Source organism: Chelon labrosus, assembly GCF_963514085.1.
Source record: "Chelon labrosus genome assembly, chromosome: 21".
NCBI classification, from domain to species: Eukaryota; Metazoa; Chordata; class Actinopteri; order Mugiliformes; family Mugilidae; genus Chelon; species Chelon labrosus.
Window position 1 is genome coordinate 17,860,231 of NC_140354.1, and position 21,252 is coordinate 17,881,482.

A 21,252-nucleotide genomic window follows, 5' to 3' on the forward strand; every position below is an offset into this window, starting at 1 on the left:
TATTGGTGAAATGAACAAGTTTTGCGGCAGATAATGCCTTATTTAGAAGCTGTGTTTCGGTGCCCCAGTCACTCCCACTGTATGGATATACAGAGATCTAAATATCTCCCGAAGGAATGCAAATAACACAAAAGTTATATGGGTGACTAAACTGTCCAGGTTGTAAAAAACAGTAGTTTCCTCTTTAGGATGGCAGCCTAAGGCTATTAATAATAGCTGGCATCTGTAATTATTTAAATTCACATTGAATGCTTTACTCCGGTCTTAATCTTTACAATACAACAAACCAATAAAGACCATGCTCCAAACATTTGCATGGTCGTGTCAAAAAAGCATCTTTCAGCTGGAAAGAATTATGCAAATGTCTGCTGTAAACACATTTACAGAAAGGCCACAGTCATGCCTTTATTTGTTTAACAGATCATTGCAATTTTATTATTAACACCTTGTAATAGCAGCACAAAAGCTGCCGAGCAGCAAAACTTGTGTTTTTGTGACAGTAAATTTAAAAAGACTTTAACTGAACTGGATATTTAGGGGAAAGGAAGTTTTGCAGCTGGTCTCTGGCTGATCTGTGCGTTCATAGACTGTTCAATTGTTTGCAGATGACTACATGTTTAATAGATATATTAAAAAAAAAGAAAACATAGTGCTGCTATAAATTAGACTGACACATTTAAACACACATAACTGTAATATAAACAGTACAACGGCATAGAATACATGCACATGAAAACTATATATATATATATGTGTGTGCGTGTTATAATAACACCTGACGGATGTATCTACCATTCACCGACTGAATTCATCTATTACTTTCTCTGCAGAACAGCGGCGTTTAAATTACAATCCGATTTTGTGACGTTTGTGGATTGAGACTCGTTCAAAATGTAAATTTTAATACAACCTTTTACAATGCGGTTTCACAAAGCTGCTTTCCATTGAACTGTACACAAACAAATGTTCACACACAGTCACATCCCAGTGCAGCAGAAGCCGACGATATGAAGGGAGGTTTTATATTTGAGCACATGTGTTGTTGTTTTTTGTGCGTTTGCCATCTTTAAATCTCACACAGACATCAGTGACATTTGACAGTTTCTCTTTGTCATGGAACAAACGGGCAGATTTTTTAGCATGTGGCGCCACCGTGTGGTTATATGTGTTAACTCTTGAAACTCGGATCTAAAAATCACACTTCTTTTTTTTCTTTCTTGGATAAAATATAATGTCACACATATGCTGGATGGGAATTATGTTCAGACTCATGTAGTTTAACACGGCAGCTACACATCTTCTTGATTTCAGTTAACATACACAATACTGATGTTACAGCAGAATCCTTTGAAACATTGTCTATTGGCATCAATCAGAGACTACAGGGGCAACTAAAATGACATTGAAAGCTCTCAATCTGCCCCAATTACAAAGAATAAGAAGTTTTATTGTCATTGTCCGGTGAAAAAATACGAAACACAGTAATTAATCAACACAAATATCCATTCAGATGCACATAAAGTCTAAAAGCCCACACCTGAGAACACATCCAAATTAAGTTTACTGTGCAATGGTAAATTAAAGTGGCCATTAAAGATGATTTTGTGTGGAGTTTGCATGTTCTCCCTGTGTCTGCGTGGGTTCTCTCCAGGTACTCCATCCAAACCGTCCAAAGGCATGCTCGTTAGGTTAACTGGTGATTCTAAATTAGTCGTAGATATGAATGTGAATGGTTGTCTGTCTCTGTGTTAGCCCTGAGATAGACTGGAGGCCTGTCCAGGGTGTACCCCGCCTCTCGCCCCAAAGACAGCTGGGACAGGCTCCAGCCCGTGACCCTTCACAGGACAAGTTTCCTACCAAACTGATTGATTAGTTGTTTCAAATGTCACTATATATCATGGTAAACGTGCAGCTCTTATTTAACAGAAGAAGAAGTAGGGTTTCAGCATTCAAGATTATTATTCTGGTGTAATAGTTTGCTGTGAAACTGAAAAGCAAATTGAGTAACACATTCTGTCTGCCAGTCTTTTCTTTTTTTCATCTTTTTTTTTTTCTTTGTCCCCTCTCATGTATGATGTTCTGAACAAGTATTTGCCCGCTACTTTATTGGGACAGGAAGCCAAGTTAGTTCCTTTGTTCATGAACACCGTGCATGTACTCTAAGTCCTCGTTTCCTGTTTTCATGTTAACGGAAGAGGCAATGTTTTACTGAAAATATTGTCTTTAACAGCTCATGAAACTCCTTTTAGTTCATCTGATTCATTCGTTCATCTTTTGAGTGCTGTCCATCGTTCAGTTGTTTTCCTTTCACAGATCTAGATGTTACGAGGGTTAAATCCTTCCAGCTGAGGTTTGTTTCTGCACATTCTTCATCATTGCCTGCCACACTTCAGATAAGAGGACGGCATTACTAACCTTGGTTCCTGTCATCATACACGGAAGGAAGTCATCACCTAAAATGGAAATTGAAATACAAAATAGACAGATACTAGCCTGGCTGACGCGACTGCACATCTCAATGAGATGCTGGTCTGGAAACTACGTGTTTATTTTCTCGTATTTGAGGCGTGGTTTTACAAATGCCTAGAGCCGTTTATTGGGCGCTATGAATGTCTATAATTCCCATGCTGCTTTGCGCGCGATTCATAGCCAAAGCCTGTTGGTAGCAGAGCAAACACATCCTTCTTGGCAATGAAGTCTTTCAACGCCAAACGTTGCTCTTTTTTAAAATAAACTTGCGTTCTAAGCTACTTAAAACACTGTCTAAGGCTGCATCGAACGGTAACGTTAGGTCCGCTGCCATGTTGGATTAACACACTACAAGCTTCGGTGTCGCGCATAGACGTCGTCATCGTCTTGCTGCCCCCCCCGTTCTGTGATTGGTTCCCTATCTCAGGAGAAAATATGGGCGATGGTTTCCAGACTGCTTTTGCAGCGAGAATGAAATCGCGCGCAAAGCAGTATGGGAACACCCAGGCTAGACAGATACACCAATCAGGCATAACGTTACGACCACCTTCCTAATATTAGGTCTCCCTTGTGCCTCCAAAACAGTTGTGACTCATCATGAATGGACATGGGCCTTCTGAGGGTGTCCTGTGGTGTCTGGCAACAGATTGTTGTTAGTGGGGGGTCCTTTGGGTCCTATGGGTTGAGGTGAGGGGCCCACAGATGCTTGATCAGTTTGGGATCAAGGGTGGTCACACTGTCACGTTGGCTAGAGTCTACTGTAGGGCCTATGGTGGTGTTTAAAGGAGTTATCGAAGTTTCTGTAACGAGTTGTTTTAGGGGTTTTGGGGTTGTTAGCCCCACGCCCAACCCCCAACCTGGAGGGCCAGGTGCTGCTTTTCATCCGGCCTCTACTTCTGGAAACCTTCCCGGCATTAGTTGAACCTGCTGAGGGTATGAACCCCATCAGGTATAGCCTTCAGAGTCATGGAGGAGCGCAAGCTTTGCCACCACGACAAGGTAGCAGCACAACAAAGTAGCCCTGAGATGGACCCCACCTGGAAAGAGGAAACAAGGGAGGCCAAAAACCACCTGGCGGAGAACTGTGACCTCAGAACTGAAAACGGCAAACCTATCGTGGGGCAAAGCACAGCATGCTGCACAGGATAGCACCAAATGGAAGCAGATAGTCGCAGCCTTATGTTCCACCAGGAAAGAAGAGGATTCAGTAAGTAAGTTGGGATCTGTGAGTGAATTTGGAGGCCAGGTTAGGTTGAGTTGTTCCTAAACCGTTTTTGTGGCTGCATCCTGCTGGGGATGTCTGCTGCCATCAAGGAGTGTCATTGCTATGGGGTGGGGGTGCCTGGTCTGGGTCTAGGTGGGTGCTACATGTCTAAGTAACATCCACATGAATGAATGCCAGGTCCAGAAGTTTCCCAGCAGAACACTGAATTGTCACAAGATGTTATTCACTTCACCGTCAGTGGTTTTAATGTTGTGGCTGATCGGTGTAGATAGAGTTACTTTTTAAAGTTCAGACAAGATTTTGGACTGGTCTACGTTTGACATGCAGAAATAGATAGCTAGATGCCATCAGTGCTTCTTCCAGGTAGAGCTACAGTGAACTGACGCGTGAATTTACAGTAAAGACTCTTCCCTTCCTCATTCTTCCTCAGTTAAGTTGTATTATATCTCTCTCCCTAAATTAAAGTGAAGCTCTAAAGTCTCACTGAACTGACTGCTCTCTTCCATATGTCATGAGATGCAGCAGTGGTGCTTCAGCCTTGAGGGGGAAATACTAAAAAAACTAAAAAACTAAAAAAAAAAACTGTGACATTTAAAGACAGCACTAATAAAAGTCACCACCAACGGTTGCACTGGATTTAGTCCCGATCTGAAACTGAACTATCCTGATCCGAACTCTTTGTGTGTGCGTGGCAGTGGCAGCGCCGCGGAGGAGGAGCCAGCAAAGTTGCTCAACGCGCAATACCTCCTCAAACTGCTCTATGCGCACCGACGAGCGCATGCCTTCACCTCCCGAGCTCCTCCTGACCTGACCACTTTGACGTCAGTTTTAGCCGAGAGCAGGACGCACTCCGTGGCCCGGCCGTCAGCTCCCAGGTGTAAAAAAAAAAAACCTCCTCCTCCCCCCTCCCCACGCAACCCCGGATGCGTCTTGGTTTTTCCGCGAGTGCCGAGGAGCTGCTTAACAGGTGTTTGGGCACGCCGCCCGGGGAGCGATCATGTCCAATGGGAAAGACGCGAGTGGTGCTGAAAGGTGAGTGGGAAAAAAGTTTGCTAACTAAAACGCTGGGTCGTCGCGGTTTGTGGTGGCAAATGGTGACAAAGCAACGTTGCTCTGGATGTCTGTCAGTGAGAGTTGACTTCAAACTAGTGGCAGGTAAATAGACCGAGGCTGCACCAGGAAGGAGCCTCCTTAAGTTTTGCATTCTTTCAAGCTGAGCGAGACAAGTCCACAATTTTGCCAAAGAGAAGTCATATGTATATCCTTGAGACTATTTTGCACTAATCTCACTAATGTTTCATGAATAGGCAGCTTCATATCAAAAGATGTGAACCCTCCACTCTTAGAACACACATGTGAGTTCACTTGCATCATTTTCTTGTGTGTATCTTTTATTTTTTTATTGAATTTGTGCACCAGCTCCTCAGAGATGACCCTCAAAGAGTGCCTGGACGAGTGCATGGAGGCCTTGGACCTCTTCCTTAACAACCACTTCAACGAGAGCCTGGAGATGCTGCGACCAAGGTAACGCGACAAATCCAAAGAGGCCCTAAGCTGAGCCGCCCGACTTTCGTCTCAATGGGGAACCCTGTTCTCGTTCTCAGCTCGTTCGCAGTGGTATGATTTAGCATGATCTCAGCAGTTTTCGTGCCTCTGGTGATGTTAAAGAGACGTATGTGGTGTGAACTGTGAAGTGGCGTCCTTCCTGTCAGGCTTCAGTTCTCCAGGATATGAAGTGTTTGCCGAAGCTGACGCCCAGAGGCTGAGTGATTCAACAGCTAACAGACTGTTAGCCCTGCAAAATAAACACGAGACCGAGCGGGATGGCGGAGGAGATAGAAAGAATAAAGATATTTACTCTTATCTTTTCTCTGCAGGAAAATGGAGGTTATACAGAGGCTGCACGTTGCTGTTATGCAGAGTTTGCTTACTGTATGAGGTGTGTGATGTTGATCCCGTGACTCTGTGTGCCCTGTGCAGAGTGAATGAGAGCATGTACCATGCTCTTATCTACGCCACAGTCCTGGAAATGCAGGCCATGATGACTTTCCAGCATGATGACATTAGCAACGCAGGGAATACGATGAAGAGTGCCCAGGAGGTCTGTAAGAGGTCAGCGAGACTCGATTATTCTCAACAGATATGAATGAAATGACAATTTTTGTGATTTGGTGGAATTGAAAACAACTCTTCAACAACAAAATCCACGACAAAGAGAGGTACATTTTAAAGCGGTGCATTTGCATTTATGGCTCCACTGTGACCATACTACCGATTTGCCTGCGTTTGCATGAGAGAAGCGACAATAGCCGCTGCTAATGTAGCAGAAATGGTGGCATTTAATTAGAGGATGAGCTGCGTGTCAGGAACGACGTGTTTACCACAGCAGAAGTGCTAACACCGTGTTTGGTGTTTCAGGTTTCGACGGAAAACCCAGGCTTTGGCTAACAAGTCAGGAGGGGACCCGCTCTCTGAAGGTAAAAGGCTTGAATGTCTCACTGGTGCAGTTTTTTGAAAGAAGAATCATCCAAAAACATTGAATGCATGGATGTAAAAAATTGATTTACTGCCCTCATCCCAATGGATTTATGGAAATAACGCATACGAATGATATTTACATTGGCGTTAGACACCATGTATACCTTTTGTTGGCTTAGAATTACCCATTGACACCTGAAAGCATTTCTGCAAGGCCCATATGAGCAGTGATGCTCACAGTAAAGCATGTCAATGTTTACCACGTTAACCATTTACAGTGTTAGCGTGCTAAGGTTTGCCGATTAAGACAAAGTACATGTGCGGCCGACAGGTATGCAGCAACGTGTACATAAACCAGTGGTCTCAACAGATTAAAGGAGATGCATGACCGTACCAAATGTCATGAGAAATCACTGAACAACTTATATGTTGCTGCCATAGCAAACTCTGGGGATGTGATGCATCATAATCAGGAATTCTTGGTACTTTGTACGCACTGGGAGGCAATGACTTTAAAGATGTGTGGGTTAGTGGGGTCGTCTTGTTGGTGTAGGGGTTATATTGTCATCGATTTGCTAATGTGGGGAATTTAAACTCTTTTCAACATGTGCGTGGACTAGCAAACCTGTTGTAGCATCCCTCTAGTCATGCTACAAGTGTGGCTAAAGCATTACTTTAGAATTATCAGCCTATTAGTGATGGTGGGAAAATAAAGAAGAGTGGTCCAAGCACCAGTCCCTGGGGTACACCAGAGATTAGTGCTTATTAACCGATTTTTTTCCCATATTATTTAGCACGAATGCCAAACAGGATAACAGTTAAATAATATTCATATTTGAACGAGTGATGCCTCATTGAGAAGATGGACGATGGTAGTTTATGTATGTGCAAATTCAGCAAGGGAAGGAGACACGAGATGTGAGGAATTTGTCTGAATTTTACGCATTTCATTATTATTTGTTTTCGCATTTTTTGTTATTATTTAACGTGTGTGTCTACGGTTGTGCTTTTGCAGTGCAGCTCCATGCAGAAGTGTGTTACGCAGAGTGTCAACTCCAAAGAGCCGCTCTCACCTTCCTGCAGGTGCAGTGGGATTATATACTTATTAAAACACAAAGGCAACTGTATCACCTGATTGTATTAAATAACACAACACAACCAGAGTTTCCAGCCACGCTAGTTTTCCATGAGTGTGTGGTTTATTTTTATTTTTTTATTTTTTGCAGGATGAGAACATGGTGAGTTTTATCAAAGGAGGGATCAAAGTACGAAACAGTTACCTGATTTACAAGTAAGTGATCAATGGGGGAAAAAAATGCATGTATTAAATGTTTGAATTTAAAGAAATTTCGTTTTATTCAACATAATTTTATGTTTCACTTTGGCCACCTGTTAATGGCTTCAGACTTCTACCCCCTCCAGTTGCATGTGCAACACGCTCATGAAGTTATTTTTAAGGGGAGTTGACGCAAGAAAACGTCAAGAGACCATGAATATTAATGAAGGAAACAAAGTCCACCACTCTGGTTGCTTCCATAGACTGTCTCTTCTTCCTCCCATTGGGAAAAGTGAGGCTAGAATTCAAGGGATACGGGCGCCGCCATCTTGCAAGTTTGAAGCCAGAGGCTGAGCCATACTGTCGATGCCATACTGTCTCAATATGAATCCCATAAAGGAGTGCGCCGGTGCATTGGGGATAGCTTCACGGAGTGGCGGTCAATGGCAGTTGTCAATAACAGCTGAAATAGCGAGCTGTGACGACAACAAGAGTTGTCCGTACACTAGTTATGTCTTTATGCTTTGTGCTTGTTTCATTCAAAAACATACCGAAGCAACTAGGGAACTGAAACGCCCGCTAGCAACCAACTGTCGGCTACAAAGCAATGGGCAATGGGATTGTTTTGACCATGGATAACCGCGCTGCGCTACGCCGTAAAGAAATTCACCACATAACATTAGCTGCAGTAGCTGTATGGGTTGTTGACTTGTCTAATGCTAAAGTTAGGTAACATTACGCTAGCTAGCATTATTTGCGTCTGTTTTATTAGAAGGAAATTATACAACTACATATAACGTGGACAAAATTATAATGCATTTACTTGTCCTGAGTCGGATCAGGCAGATTTTGATCAGCCCACGTTACTTCACGACATCATCAAACTACGCAATGTGTCGTTGTTGTGATTGAGAGACCCCTAGTGGCAGGAACTTGCATTACACATTTTACTATACATTTAAGTAAAATGGTAGCGGTGTATATAATACATTATGCACTTAAAATTATATATAAAAAATAACATATAGATTGTTTAATGCCCAAACGTACTGGAATTGTAACAAATGTGTTTGTGTCAATATTGAAGAAACTCCGCCAGTGAATTTGCAAGCTCAGTTTTCTAAGCAAACGCATTTATTATAAAGAGGAAGTCAAACGAAAAGAAAAAGCAGGAAGAATTGCATCGTGGGAAATGTAAGTTTTGGTGTATTTGGAGCGTCGCCATTTATGAAAGCTGCCATTCTGACCATTCTTTTTTTTAAGATCTGTCTTTAAAAAAACATCTGTCAATCTTTTATTTGCCGTTGTGCCGATGTGTTTTTCGTAATCGCATGTCATTAATCTCTGCAGTAATTAGGTTAGGGTGAGCCGCGTTGTTAAACGACTGCCATATTTGTCTTTTATCGTCCAGAGAACTGCATTCCTTCATAAATTCCCACAACTGTCTCAAAGGACCCAGCCACGTTCACTTAGAAGGAGGAATATCATTTGGAATAGGGGCATTTAATTTGGTATGTCATACCTAACGTATATAGAAATTTCCACACTTGTAGAAATGCATCAGGTCTTATCAGGTCTTCTTTGCTTCCAGACGCTCTCTCTATTTCCTCCACGGATACTCAAAGTTTTGGAGTTTGCAGGCTTCTCTGGCGACAAGGTAAGATAACTGCACATACATTTCCTCAATTATGCATTTATTTACTGACACCCTTATTAATGTTTTCTTTTACATGTTTTAGGAATATGGTCTGTCTCTTCTGCATGATGGTGCGACCGGATTAAACCTGCGCTCCATGCTGTGCGCTCTGCTGCTGCTCTGCTACTACACCTTCCTCACGTTCTTACTAGGTAGTGTTGTACTCGGTCCGAACGTTTGATTGCGCCAGCTCGTGGGAAAATGTCTGCGTCGTATTACATCATGTCATATTTCTGTTTTCATCATCACAGGAACCGGTGAGGGAGAAGTGGCTGAAGCTGAACAATTGCTGAAACCTTTCCGGCTTCGCTACCCACGGGTGAGTCGCGCTTAAGATAATCTTTTTATAGATTAAAACAGGAACTTTCTGTCTGGCAATGAAGGTGATAAGATATTTTGTTATTCTCATGAAAAGGCGGCATCGGGGACTTCTGTAATGTGCACAGCAGTCCGAGCATTTATTTTTTTTTATTGGTATTTCAAGTTTGCTTTTAAAACCAGAAAAGAAATTTCGGAAAAACTATTATTACCAAAACCGTAAAAAAAACAAAAAAAAAAACAACGAAAACTGTTTTTGTACCAGGCTGTAAACATATTTATTTCTGCGTTGCAGTTGGACCTTTTAATATGGAGGTCAATGGGGACTGACTCACTTTACGAGTCAGCCTCAAGTGGCCATTTGAGAAACTGCAGATTTGTGCACATAGGCGTTAGCCTTGGAGGTTGCTGCTTGATTATGATATGCAGCCATTTACAAAAGTAATGTTAAAGGGGAACTACTGTTTTTTACAACCTGGACTTTATTTCTGGGATAAAACACAATCGTTTACTCACCCATATAACTTTTGTGTCATTTGGTGTCGTTTGTCAGATATTTAGATCCACGTATATCCATATAGTGGGAGTGACTGGGGCACCGAAACGCAGCCTCTAAATAATGCGTTATCTGCCACAAAACTCACCACCACCAATACGCCGGACTCAACGGGGAATAGCACTAGCGTATCATAACAAAATATCGGTGAAATGAATGAGTTTCGTGGCAGATAACGCGTTATTCAGAGGCTGCGTTTCGGTGCCCCAGTCACTCCCACTATATGGATATACGCGGATGTATATATCTGACGAATGACTCCAAATGACACCAAAGGTATATGGGTGAGTAAACAATCGTGTTTTATGCCAAAAAAACGGTAGTTCCACTTTAAGTAACGTCGCTCATGTGCCATTTTTGCCTGCTTCTCATTCTGTCGCAACTTTTTCAGAGCACAATAATATTTCAGTGGACATAGACATTGAATTATTATAAAGTTTAAGCAATAAGGCCAGAATATGCTGTTTCCAACTTCATTTAAACTGAATATTTTATGGACATAATTATCTGTAACTTATTCGAAAAGGAAAATTGGTCGAAGCCGCAACTGTGCTACGATTTGGGACATGGCCAAAAAAAGAAGTAATATGCATCAACGGTTCAATTTTGGCCTATTGTACTTGCCGTACTGTTTGTTTCATATGCCTTGAGGGTTTATTATAGTGGTTTCAGCCATTAGTGTTCGAAGAGAGTACACATTGACTGTAATTTACAGCTATTTAGTTTCTCGATTGTGTCATTATTCATGTAATCTTTCTGTTTCCACTCCTTTAATTGTGCGTTCGGAATCATCCACACCCTGATTGCTTTCTTCTCATACTCCCCTTCGTGCCATCGCCTTACCCGCCGCCCCCACCTGACTCACATTCTTGTCAAATCGCAATCCCTGTTACCACTCCACCTTTTACCCACATCCCAGCCCATCCCAGAGAACAAACTCAGAGCTCCTTCACACTGTGTGCCAAAGCAAAAAATGGAACCGTCTTGGTCAAACACTGCCAAGAATGATTGTTGAACGATGCGCCTTACAGCAAATATGAGACGTTTACACAGACGTTTTCCTTTTCTGTTCAGGGAGCGATATTCCTGTTCTTCGCCGGGAGAACTGAGGAAATCAAAGGGAACATTGATGAGGTGTGTTTATGTTTCTTATTTTTAATACACCACTTTCTACTTAACATGAGAGGAAGTAAATGCACCTTCTGAGTGAATCGTGAAATGGTTTGGTTGCCGCGGTGTGACTGTTGCGTCAGCCTACAAGCTCCAAAAGACCAGCGCCCAGTGTTAATATTTAATTCACAGGGTATTGTACCTTAAATGCATCGTCACAAATGCTTATCATTTCTGTCGAATGGTGTCGTTGCACTGCGCTACCAGGCGGTGGCGCTCTTCGAGGACGGCTGCAAGGCCCAGCAGACGTGGAAGCAGTTCCACCACATGTGCTACTGGGAGCTGATGTGGTGCTTCACCTACAAGCGAGCGTGGAAGATGGCGTACTTCTACGCCGACCTGCTGAGCCAGGAGAGCCGCTGGTCCAAGGTATGGAAGGAAGTCAGGATGGGAGGAAATGTACAAGTCAAACGTCTCGAGGAATAAATGAATCGTGTTTCTGTCTGGTAGGCCATGTATGTGTACATGAAGGCTGCTTACCTCAGTATGCTGCCTGAGGAGGAGTCCAGGCCGTTTGGGGAGGACGAGGTAGAGCTGTTTAGGTAAATACACACTATGATCATGGCTTTTCTTTACAAATGTGCAGTTGAAGTCGGACATTTACATACATGTAGCTTGAAGTTTGACATTCAATTTTTTTTTTTAAACGTTCTACAGATTTCTTGTTTTGTCAAGTTGGTTAGGACATCTACTTCATGCGTGACACAAGTAGTTACTTCTAACAATTACATTCATCACGAGTCTGCCTTTACAGTTCCTGAATATTATGTCATGGCTTTGGAAGCTTCTCATTAGTCATCATTGGAGTTATGACATGGCGCTTTAAGCAGCCACTAGTCACTGATCACATGACAATAACATCAAGTTCATCAAGTTTGTGGAAATACTTCACTAAAGATGAAGCCCATGCTACCGTGACATGTCAGTCCTGAAATACAACTAAAGTACTACTGCAATTCTTCTGAAATGGCCTCCGCTAATACTAACAGAGGAACGGTACAAATCCTCGCAACAGCAGTCAGTTAAGAACTTTACCAAATGTCCTTTGAGAGAGAATAAGGCTGCACATCAATTTGTTGGTTTGTTGGTGAATTTCATTGTCAAAGTTATTAGACCAGTACTCAGAGAAGGCTTCAGGGGAATTACCGCTTTGTTTTGTTTGTTTTTTTTGAAAAAAAACAACCTGGCTACACTATCCCATCTTCAAACACGCTGTGGAGTACTATTATATGCTATTGATGGTGCTGAGTTGCTGCCTGTTTTTATACAGACTATACATATCTGCAGCACACAGTATGTAGCATATGTAGCTGTCTGTTCTCAGTATTTGCATTCAGGTCAAGAATATTGATGTCATTGATGCAAAGCATTACTTTCTACTGTGTTTTTAATAGCGACATCATCAGAGACTAGTCGGTGTCGATTTTAAAAAATCTGAAGTCCTGCAACGTATAATTTGAGTTAATTGGAGTTGTACTACAGGATGTACCTAACTACTATAGAAACTCAGTACCTCTCTGTTTGACATCATGGAAACTTCAAATGGCCTCAGGAAAATTAATGGATCTCCAAGTCTCGTTCATTCTTAGAAGCAATTTGCAAATGCCTGAAGGCACCACCTTCATCAACAGTACATTGCAAGTATGGGTTGCATAGGACTACAGTACCATCGTACTGCTCAGGATGGAGACACATTCTGTCTCCTAGAAATAAACATACTTTGGTAAGACAAGTACAAACCAAAGGACCAGTAAATGACCTTGTGGAGACACTGGAGCGAATATGTACAGAAAGACCTATAGCCGCAGCAAAACAAGTCCTACATCAACATAACCTGAAAGGCTGCTCGGCAAAGAAGAAGCTCAGCTATAAAAATAGCTAGACCGAGGTTTGGAGGTGTACGTGGAAACAGAGAAATGTCTTCTGGTCTGATTAAATAAATATCTAGCTGTTTGGCCATAATGTTGAACATCATGTCCAGAGGAAAAAGGTGGAGCAAGCCAAAGAACACTGCCCCAAACTTAAAGCACGGGGGTGGCAGCATCATGTTGTGGGGTTTTTTCGCTGCAGGACGGACCATCGAACTTGACCATTGAAGAAAGTTCAAATGTGGATATACTGAAGCGTCGTCTCAAGTCACAAATGGGTCTTCCAAATGGACAATGACCCCAAGACTGGGAATGTTAGCAAGGATTTAACTTAAAGGTCTTGATTTGAACTGTACGTTCAGTGGGCACTTTCTACTTAAAACAGAGGAATGAAAAGTGTTAGATTAGGCCCGAATCACGTCTGCTTGACGCTGAGCTCTCGATTTTGTACGTCCCAAACAAAACTCTTAGAACAGCCGTACCACTGCAGATGTGTCAGCCTTTAAATATAGTTGTGTTCTTTTTATAGTTTGGCCACAGTCGTCTGTTGATGGTTTTCACGAGTGAATACATTCACTGCGGGTTAGTTTGGTCAGTTACTAATGTAAAAATATTGACCTGTGCAGCTTTAACAAAGAAGTAACCCTCAACTGTTAAGTGTTTTAGTGGTTTTCAGACTGATTAGCTTAAACACGCTGCCCTAGCAAGACTAGTTGGTCAACACAGACCAGCTAAATTTCCGTCCAGAGCGTGGCGGAGACCAAAAATAGAGTTTAAAGAAGGTTGACTTAAAGCTCCCTGTTTTGTTTTCTTTGGCGCGACTTTTGTTGGATTGCAAATGCATGTTCAGCGTCAACTCAAGACTTCCAAACGATCTGTTAGCAGAAAGACGAGCGTCGCTAACTGCGTGCAGCAAACGCAAACACCCAGATCCAAACATGTTAATAGGGCTGTCATGTATAATTTAACCTCAGGCATCTTTTCTGCTGCCTCGTTTGGTTAGAGATAGCGACTTAACACATGAAAATCAGGTAGGCGGATACTAAATGATCTCTTAATGTTTGCTTACACAATTTATGGGTGGTCATATTTTGTGTACAGCTTCCTACGTGGGTAAAGCGAATGACGTATTAACTTGGACAAATTTGTCTTTATTCTTTATTCCTCTTTCTTTAGACAAGTGCACACCTTCAAGCAGAAGATAGCGGGGAAGTCTCCCCCAACGGAGAAGTTCGCCATCCGTAAAGCCAGACGCTACAAGGCTCCCAGCCCAGTCAGGCTCCCAGTACCAGTGCTGGTAAACCTTCACACAAGAAAGAAGACACAAAATTTATATTCTTGTTATCTTTGGTATTTATATTGGTTCTCTTATAGGAGATGATGTACATGTGGAACGGCTTCAGCATGATAAAGAAATGTCCGGAGCTGACTGAGGGCATGTTGCAGACTGTGGTGGAGGCAGAGCGCACTCTACTGGAGTCTCCTGGTAACGCCGCTTATTCCAGGCTAAAAAATCTGGAAGAAAAGGAAACTCTTTAAGTTGCTTTTGAGAAAACTGACGGCGTCCGCTCTTGTCTCTTGCAGCGAATGAGTACACGATGGACGATCGCTGTTTGATCCACATGTTGAAGGGCCTGTGTTTCAGGAACCAGGGTCTCCTCCAGGCTGCAGAAGACTGCTTCAACAAAGTGTGTTCATGGTGAGCTCCTTTCAGTTTCGGTCTCTGTGCTGCATATGACACATACACTCCATATAATCCATCTGACAAAAGTCTTCAAACATTAGCATTTGCTTGCCTTTTGTGAAATTCGTATCTGCAGCACGTCTGCAGTGCAGCCTCTCTAGATCTCTATAACTGGATGTGATGACGGTGTCGTGTTTGCTTAGCAACTATAAAATGTTCTCAGCTCACTAAGTCATACAGTGAATATTTGCATGGCAATCAAGAAGGACTCTACGTCTTGTTGAAAACACACTGATGGTGCTTATGTGTGACGAGAGGCGCTTGCTTGTTCGCTTGTTTGGCGACTGAACAAACCGAACAAGCATTGCAGAGGACGTCTCATTCGGTACAGGGAAATAAAGTTATCTGTGTCTGTCTCTGTCTTTGTGTGTGCTCAGTGAAAAGAAGATCAGGTTTGACCACTACCTGGTGCCCAACACTCTGGTGGAGCTCAGTCTGCTTTACATAGACCAAGGCAGGAGGGATGAGGCTATTAAACTGCTGCACAAGGCCAAGTAAGTTAAAGCTGTTCATGAGAATTCACCTTGAGGTGTTTACACTAGTGATCTGCTAATAATCAGAATAAAAATGCCTCGTTTATCAGAACATCCACACAATACAAATATATCTTTCTCTCTGGGTGGAATAAATACATTATTTCTGCAATTGTTTGGTCCACGCGGAGTAAACGTAGTGTGGAATCGATGTGGGCGGTGCCGTTGAAAACGTGGGGTCCATCTTGGACAGCTTCTTCTTTGAAATAAATAGATTTAAAGGGGATCTACTGTTTTTTACAACCTGGACCTTATTTCTGGCATAAAATGCGATCGTTTACTCACCCATATAACTTTTGTGTCATTTGGTGTCGTTTGTCAGATATTTAGATCCACGTATATCCATATAGTGGGAGTGACTGGGGCACCGAAACGCAGCCTCTAAATAATGCGTTATCTGCCACAAAACTCACCACCACCAATACGCCGGACTCAAAGGGGAATAGCACTAGCGTATCATAACAAAATATCGGTGAAATGATGAAATTAAATTTCTGTAATTTGTAGTCATTTGGGAGATATATAGATCTGCGTATATACATATATAGCGGACAGTCGGCTTGTTTACCTGTAATTTGCTACTGCTAGTTTTTTGCAGGGGTCTGTAGGTCAATCTACAGACCCCGTATGATGATAACAGGTAACTCCGGACTCAACGGGGAATAGCACTAGTGTATCGTAACAAATAATTGGTGAAATGAATGAGTTTCGCTGCAGATAATGTGTTATTTAGAGGCTGCGTTTCGGTGCCCCATTCACTCCCATTATATGGATATACGCTGATCTAATTATCTCCCGAAGTACTACAAATTACACAGAAGTTATATGGGTGAGTAAACGATCGTATTTTATGCCAGAAATAAGGTCCAGGTTGTAAAAAACAGTAATTCCCCTTTAAAGAAACATTGATTACTGTGTTTATACGGCATTGTCGTAAACGTAGTCCGTTATCCAGCACGTCCACCACAAATACTGTACGTACATATGCTTGATAACAGGTCTGTGCATTTATTTATTTATTGGTATTTCAAATTTTGCTTTTAAAATCATAAAACGACTGCTATGTAGCTCTTCCCCTTCGTGTCCAATGCTTAATGCTAAGCTAAGCTAACGTAGCATTTTGTGACATTCGTCTAAAATGTTCTAATTTAATCTAATTTAGTTCCAACTATTACTAACATTGTTTGCTGAAACATTGTATCTTGGTCAATATACTGAATAGGGATGTCCCGATCAGGTTTTTTTGCCCCCGAGTCCGAGTCCGAGTCATTTGATTTTGAGTATCTGCCGATACCGAGTCCCGATCCGATCCAAAGTGACGTCATGCCGCATACGTTGTTTCTGTGTGGAGTTGAGACGGTCTGACTCTGTACCACCACATAACAGCAAATACTAAGCTGTTATTTTTTCCATTTGTTTTGAAATATTATAGATCTGATAAAAAAAAATAATGAGAATAAATATAAATATATATATATATATATATTCGATCCCTGATCGGGATGTAACGTCCGATTCCGATCGAGTCTGAAACCACGTGATCGACCCCGATTTCCGATCACGTGATCGGATCGGGACATCCCTAATACTGAATGTCATTTAAAGCAGGGGTGTCAAACATATGGCCCCGGGGGCCAAAACAGGGCCACCTGAGGATCTCATCTGAAAGACTTTGAATGCATTTTTTTTGTTTCAGTAAGAGTAGCTCAGAACTGAACAGCTGAGGGCAGCAATGTGCCGAAATTGCAATTTCTTTAAAAATTTTCAGGTTGTTCATAAAATGTTTTGTAAAAGGACAGCTAAAACAAAGGGAACAATTTGGGAGTTGTCATTAGTTATTTTAGGTTATTATCCTACTATGTTACTGGTCCGGCCTGCTTGAGATCAAATTGGTCTATATGTAGCCCCCCTGAATTAAAATTAGTTTAACACCCCTGATTCAAAGACTGGTTTCTTCGTGTAGAGCCACTGTAAGGACACTAGAGGTCGCTCTCTGCCTGCGTAAACACAAATATGACCCATGATCATCTTTAAAGGTGCCCTTTTGAAAACCCTTCTAACACTGTATCTACTGTTTCGACTTGCAGACACAACTACAAAGAATACTCGATGGAGTCTCGCACGCAGTTCAGGGTACACGCCTCTCTGGCCAAACTCAAGGCAAACCCCGGGGAAGAGGAGGACACGCACATGTAGGAGGACATTTCTTCAGGACTGACTGCACAGGCTCCTCACGCCGGACTGTTTTAGCTCCACACCTGGTTTTAACATATACATATATGTATATTTTCATTAAGTTAACACCGGGTTCCCTTTTTTTTTTTTTTTTTTTTTTTTTAAAGAACTCAGATTAAGTGTCACAGAACAAAGGTAAAACCTGAATATTTACAAGAGCGTTACTGTGAGACAGGCCTGACTGAGGGACCTCTGGAGATGAGTATGTACAGTAGCCATTTTATTTAAATTGATGATTAAACACTAAATGGTAACGGATTTGAAAGCCACTAGACGTATCTGATGTAATTAATTTTAAAACTCAATGAAATGTATATTTAATTGTATTTAAAGAGTGATTTTTAACCTAATTAAGCTGAGAACACTGTGCTACTGTAAAGGTGTTAAGGTAGAACTCGAAACCAGGGCGTGAAGACGTTTAAAGTCTGCAGCCGGTGTCCCGCCACGTCCGCCGGAGTGTCCCATTCAGCGCGGGATCAGAGGGAACGCACGGAGGCAAACCGAAGGTCGAGCTTTTGCTTATTTCTGTCAACATTCGCAATTTTGGAGAGTTTGAATTCATCCTAACTCAGCAGTGAGGCATGTTTTGATCGGGGTGGGCACATTGCAAAAACTTGAAAAGTGTAAAAAATTATTTTTGCATAAATAAACTGTCCTTATGAATGTCTGTGTTTGAAGATAACAGTTCAGCAGTTTGTAATATTTATATTCTTCCTTTAATGGTATATGACAAAACACAACCTGTACAGAGATTATTTTACTTAATCCAGGTCATTAGAAAAACGATCTGGCTAACACAAAACACAAACACTGGTTCCATCTCATGAAATACATTCAGTCCAACGCTTATTTATGCCTGAAACGACTCGGCCCAAGGCTACGACGATGATGAGGCGGCGGCGGGAGGGCTATCGTCGCCCGCCACCTGCTCCTCCTTCAGCCTGCGTTTCATCAGCTTCTTCTTCTTCTTCTCTTCCTTCTCAATTTCCGCCACCATCTCCAGGAACTTGGGGCTGCGGGGGTCCACCGTGTGGCCAAATCGCTCCCTGGCCTCAGCCAGCAACCTCGTTCGCCGAGCCTTCTCCTCCTTCAGCTTCAGCTTGGACTCTCGCTTTTCCCTGCGCCAATCCGCGACCATCTTGGGCATTTTGGCCATGTTTGCTGCTATGATTTTCTCCCTGCGGAAAAAATAAAAATAAATGGAAAAGATCAGTATAACGGATGATAACAGGTGTTGAATTAGGTAGAGATATTCATGTATGCATCTTAGAGCCTTGTAGATATATTGTTTGGCCAGTTTGATCAGCAAATATCTGCCTCTTACAGATAAAAATATTGATTTATTTCATTTTTACAGAACATGAAGCAGAAAAATATGCTAGAGGCAACTTTCACATAGTTTGTCCTGCAGATTGCACTTAGATGAGTTACAGGCGGTTTATACTTCTGCGTTAAGCGCCTTAACTGGCGTGCACCTCCTCAGAAATGCAACTACACGCCACGGCAACGCAGTCCGCAAGAGTTGCTTTAGTATTTCCAGTATTTGGTATCTCTGCAGTTTTCAAATTGATTGTTTTTTTGGTCAATAAAGATGGAACACATCGAGGAAAGGTCAACTGAGGAGGTTCAGAGATACAAACATTTGTATGACTCATGTTTGGGTGGTGTTGTTACAGAGTGAGCCAGACTGATGAGAGCACAAGTTTAAACAGCTCGCACTGTCGTAGGCTACGTACGTAGGTTGCTCTGCACACAAATCCTTAAAGTAGACAAAGAAAACCCAATCAAACAAATATTATACTTGTGTATTTGTTTTGTTTTCAGGAAAATGAGCCAATATTACATATCAAGGCCTGTTCGTTTAATCCGAGGAAGCATAAAAGCAGGTTTTTCCTTCAACTCCAGAGACTTTTAACGGAGAAACTTAACAATTCATGAATTAAAAAAACCTAAACTGGTCAAAAGATACAAAGGATTCGTTTGATAGTTAAATTGATCCCCACAGGTTCATACAACCTGTCTGCTAATACGCAATTAACTACTGAATGAATTTATACAGATAAAAAAAGGCCTGGTATCTTGATTGAAAAGGGGACTTTACAACTTTGATTAAAACCATCCGGCAAGACAAAATTCAACAGCAAAGACTCGTGTCGTCTCTTTTGTAGACTGAAAACAGTTATTACAGAACTGCTAAATATATATTTTTTAATGTTTCATGAAGCCATGTGGATCGTTTCGTTTCATAAAGTCTGTTTTTGTGCCATCGTTGAATCATCTACAGATTTTCACCACTTTAACGGCTTCCACGTCCACAGGTCAGTTCAAAACTTTATCATAGAGTTATATTCCTCGTATGAAAGCCTGCGTCCTCATTTGTAAGACGTTTTGAGCTTTAACGCTTTAGTCCAGAGATTATAAGCGAAACATCTGATCACAGGAGAGGAACAGAGCTACGCAGCCACCTTGATGTTAGAGAAGACTTTACAGATTCACCAGCCTAACATTTGGGACATTTGATGTAGGTAGGTAAAGGATAAGGTCATATGGATATATAATTTGTTCTCAAGTCTTATATGAAACACCTCTTGATCACTATGAGGCTTCCTGAATAAATAAAAGTTAAATATGCAGACTGTATTACATTAAACCTGCTGTGAGTAAATAATATATATATATTTTAAATAATAAAAAAAAACATCTGATATTTTAGACACATTGAACAAAGATAAAGTAAAATGCACAGATTTCATGTCCAAGGTCATATAATCTAGTCAAAACATGCAATTAGTATTGGCTTGTGTATAATTAAGCCACTTTTCTTTGGTTCTACTTCCAACTTCTGCAGTAAATAACCTTAAATTTATTCTATTTCCACAAACACGTTCAGTACTCTAGTAAATTTTTTATCTCTGCGACTCTCTTTACTGAAATAATCTCACAGCCAAGTCACTGAAGCCTGAGGTGACAGCGAAGAGACCAGGTTGTCCGATAATTAGCGCATAGCCGTTAGCTTTAGCCGAGTACTCACTTCGCCAGCCGTTTTTCAGTTTCCTCCTTCTCCCTTGCTTCTATGTTCTTCAGCATAACCTCCAACGGGGGGTTCCATTCCTTTTCCTCAGCGATAATTTCGTCCAGCTCCTTACGACTGGGCCACAGAGCGGCAGGGTCGATGCCCGACGCTGAGCCGTAGCGACCGTAAAGCTTCCTGTCATAGCGGGCCGTCTTCTGCCACTCCGGCGTCTCCTCGCTGCTCTTGTCCGGGATGTACGGGTCCCGGAGGTTAATCTTTAGAGGCCTGGCGTTGTAGGACGCTGCCTGTAGTAGAAACGGACAATGGGAGTTCACAGAAAGCGCACCTGTTGGCGGTGAAATTCCCTTTAAAGTCCTGCATAACGCAGTCGTCCTGCTCCGCAACATGGACGCCGCCATCTTTGTTCGCCTACAAGAAGGACCCGGAGTGAAGTCAGAGGTGCCCGCAGCGGCGCCTGTACGCAGCGGCAGGTAAGTTTTCCCGTGTGCTCTGGTATTTGTTTGCAAAGATTAATATCAAGTATTGACACGTTACATGTTACTAACTAACTGATACTGGTTTGTTGTAGCATATCCACTGCAAAGAGGCATTTTCAAGTGGTTGCTATGAGGTAAAAGACAAGAAAAACTGTAATAATTTGAGAACCAATG

General features: G+C 42.0%; 2 protein-coding genes across 2 annotated transcripts; one reads left to right on the forward strand and one right to left on the reverse strand.

Moving 5' to 3' along the window:
• Positions 1 to 4,441: 4,441 nt before the first annotated feature.
• Positions 4,442 to 18,242, forward strand: LOC311506680 (tetratricopeptide repeat protein 39A). Its single transcript, XM_084570731.1, has 18 exons — positions 4,442 to 4,726; positions 5,114 to 5,218; positions 5,675 to 5,806; positions 6,113 to 6,171; positions 7,188 to 7,255; positions 7,399 to 7,463; positions 8,860 to 8,959; positions 9,040 to 9,105; positions 9,188 to 9,296; positions 9,396 to 9,463; positions 11,093 to 11,152; positions 11,396 to 11,557; positions 11,639 to 11,730; positions 14,233 to 14,353; positions 14,431 to 14,542; positions 14,641 to 14,755; positions 15,178 to 15,294; positions 17,421 to 18,242. The coding sequence occupies exons 1-18, from the start codon at positions 4,692 to 4,694 to the stop codon at positions 17,527 to 17,529; spliced, it is 1,695 nt and encodes a 564-aa protein (XP_084426857.1). The 5' UTR covers positions 4,442 to 4,691; the 3' UTR covers positions 17,530 to 18,242.
• Positions 18,243 to 18,253: 11 nt separating this feature from the next.
• On the reverse strand, positions 18,254 to 21,015 carry gadd45gip1 (growth arrest and DNA-damage-inducible, gamma interacting protein 1). The gene is made up of 2 exons (XM_084570732.1): positions 20,600 to 21,015; positions 18,254 to 18,746 (listed from the first exon to the last, which is right to left on the reverse strand). The coding sequence occupies exons 1-2, from the start codon at positions 20,998 to 21,000 to the stop codon at positions 18,446 to 18,448; spliced, it is 702 nt and encodes a 233-aa protein (XP_084426858.1). The 5' UTR covers positions 21,001 to 21,015; the 3' UTR covers positions 18,254 to 18,445.
• Positions 21,016 to 21,252: the final 237 nt, after the last annotated feature.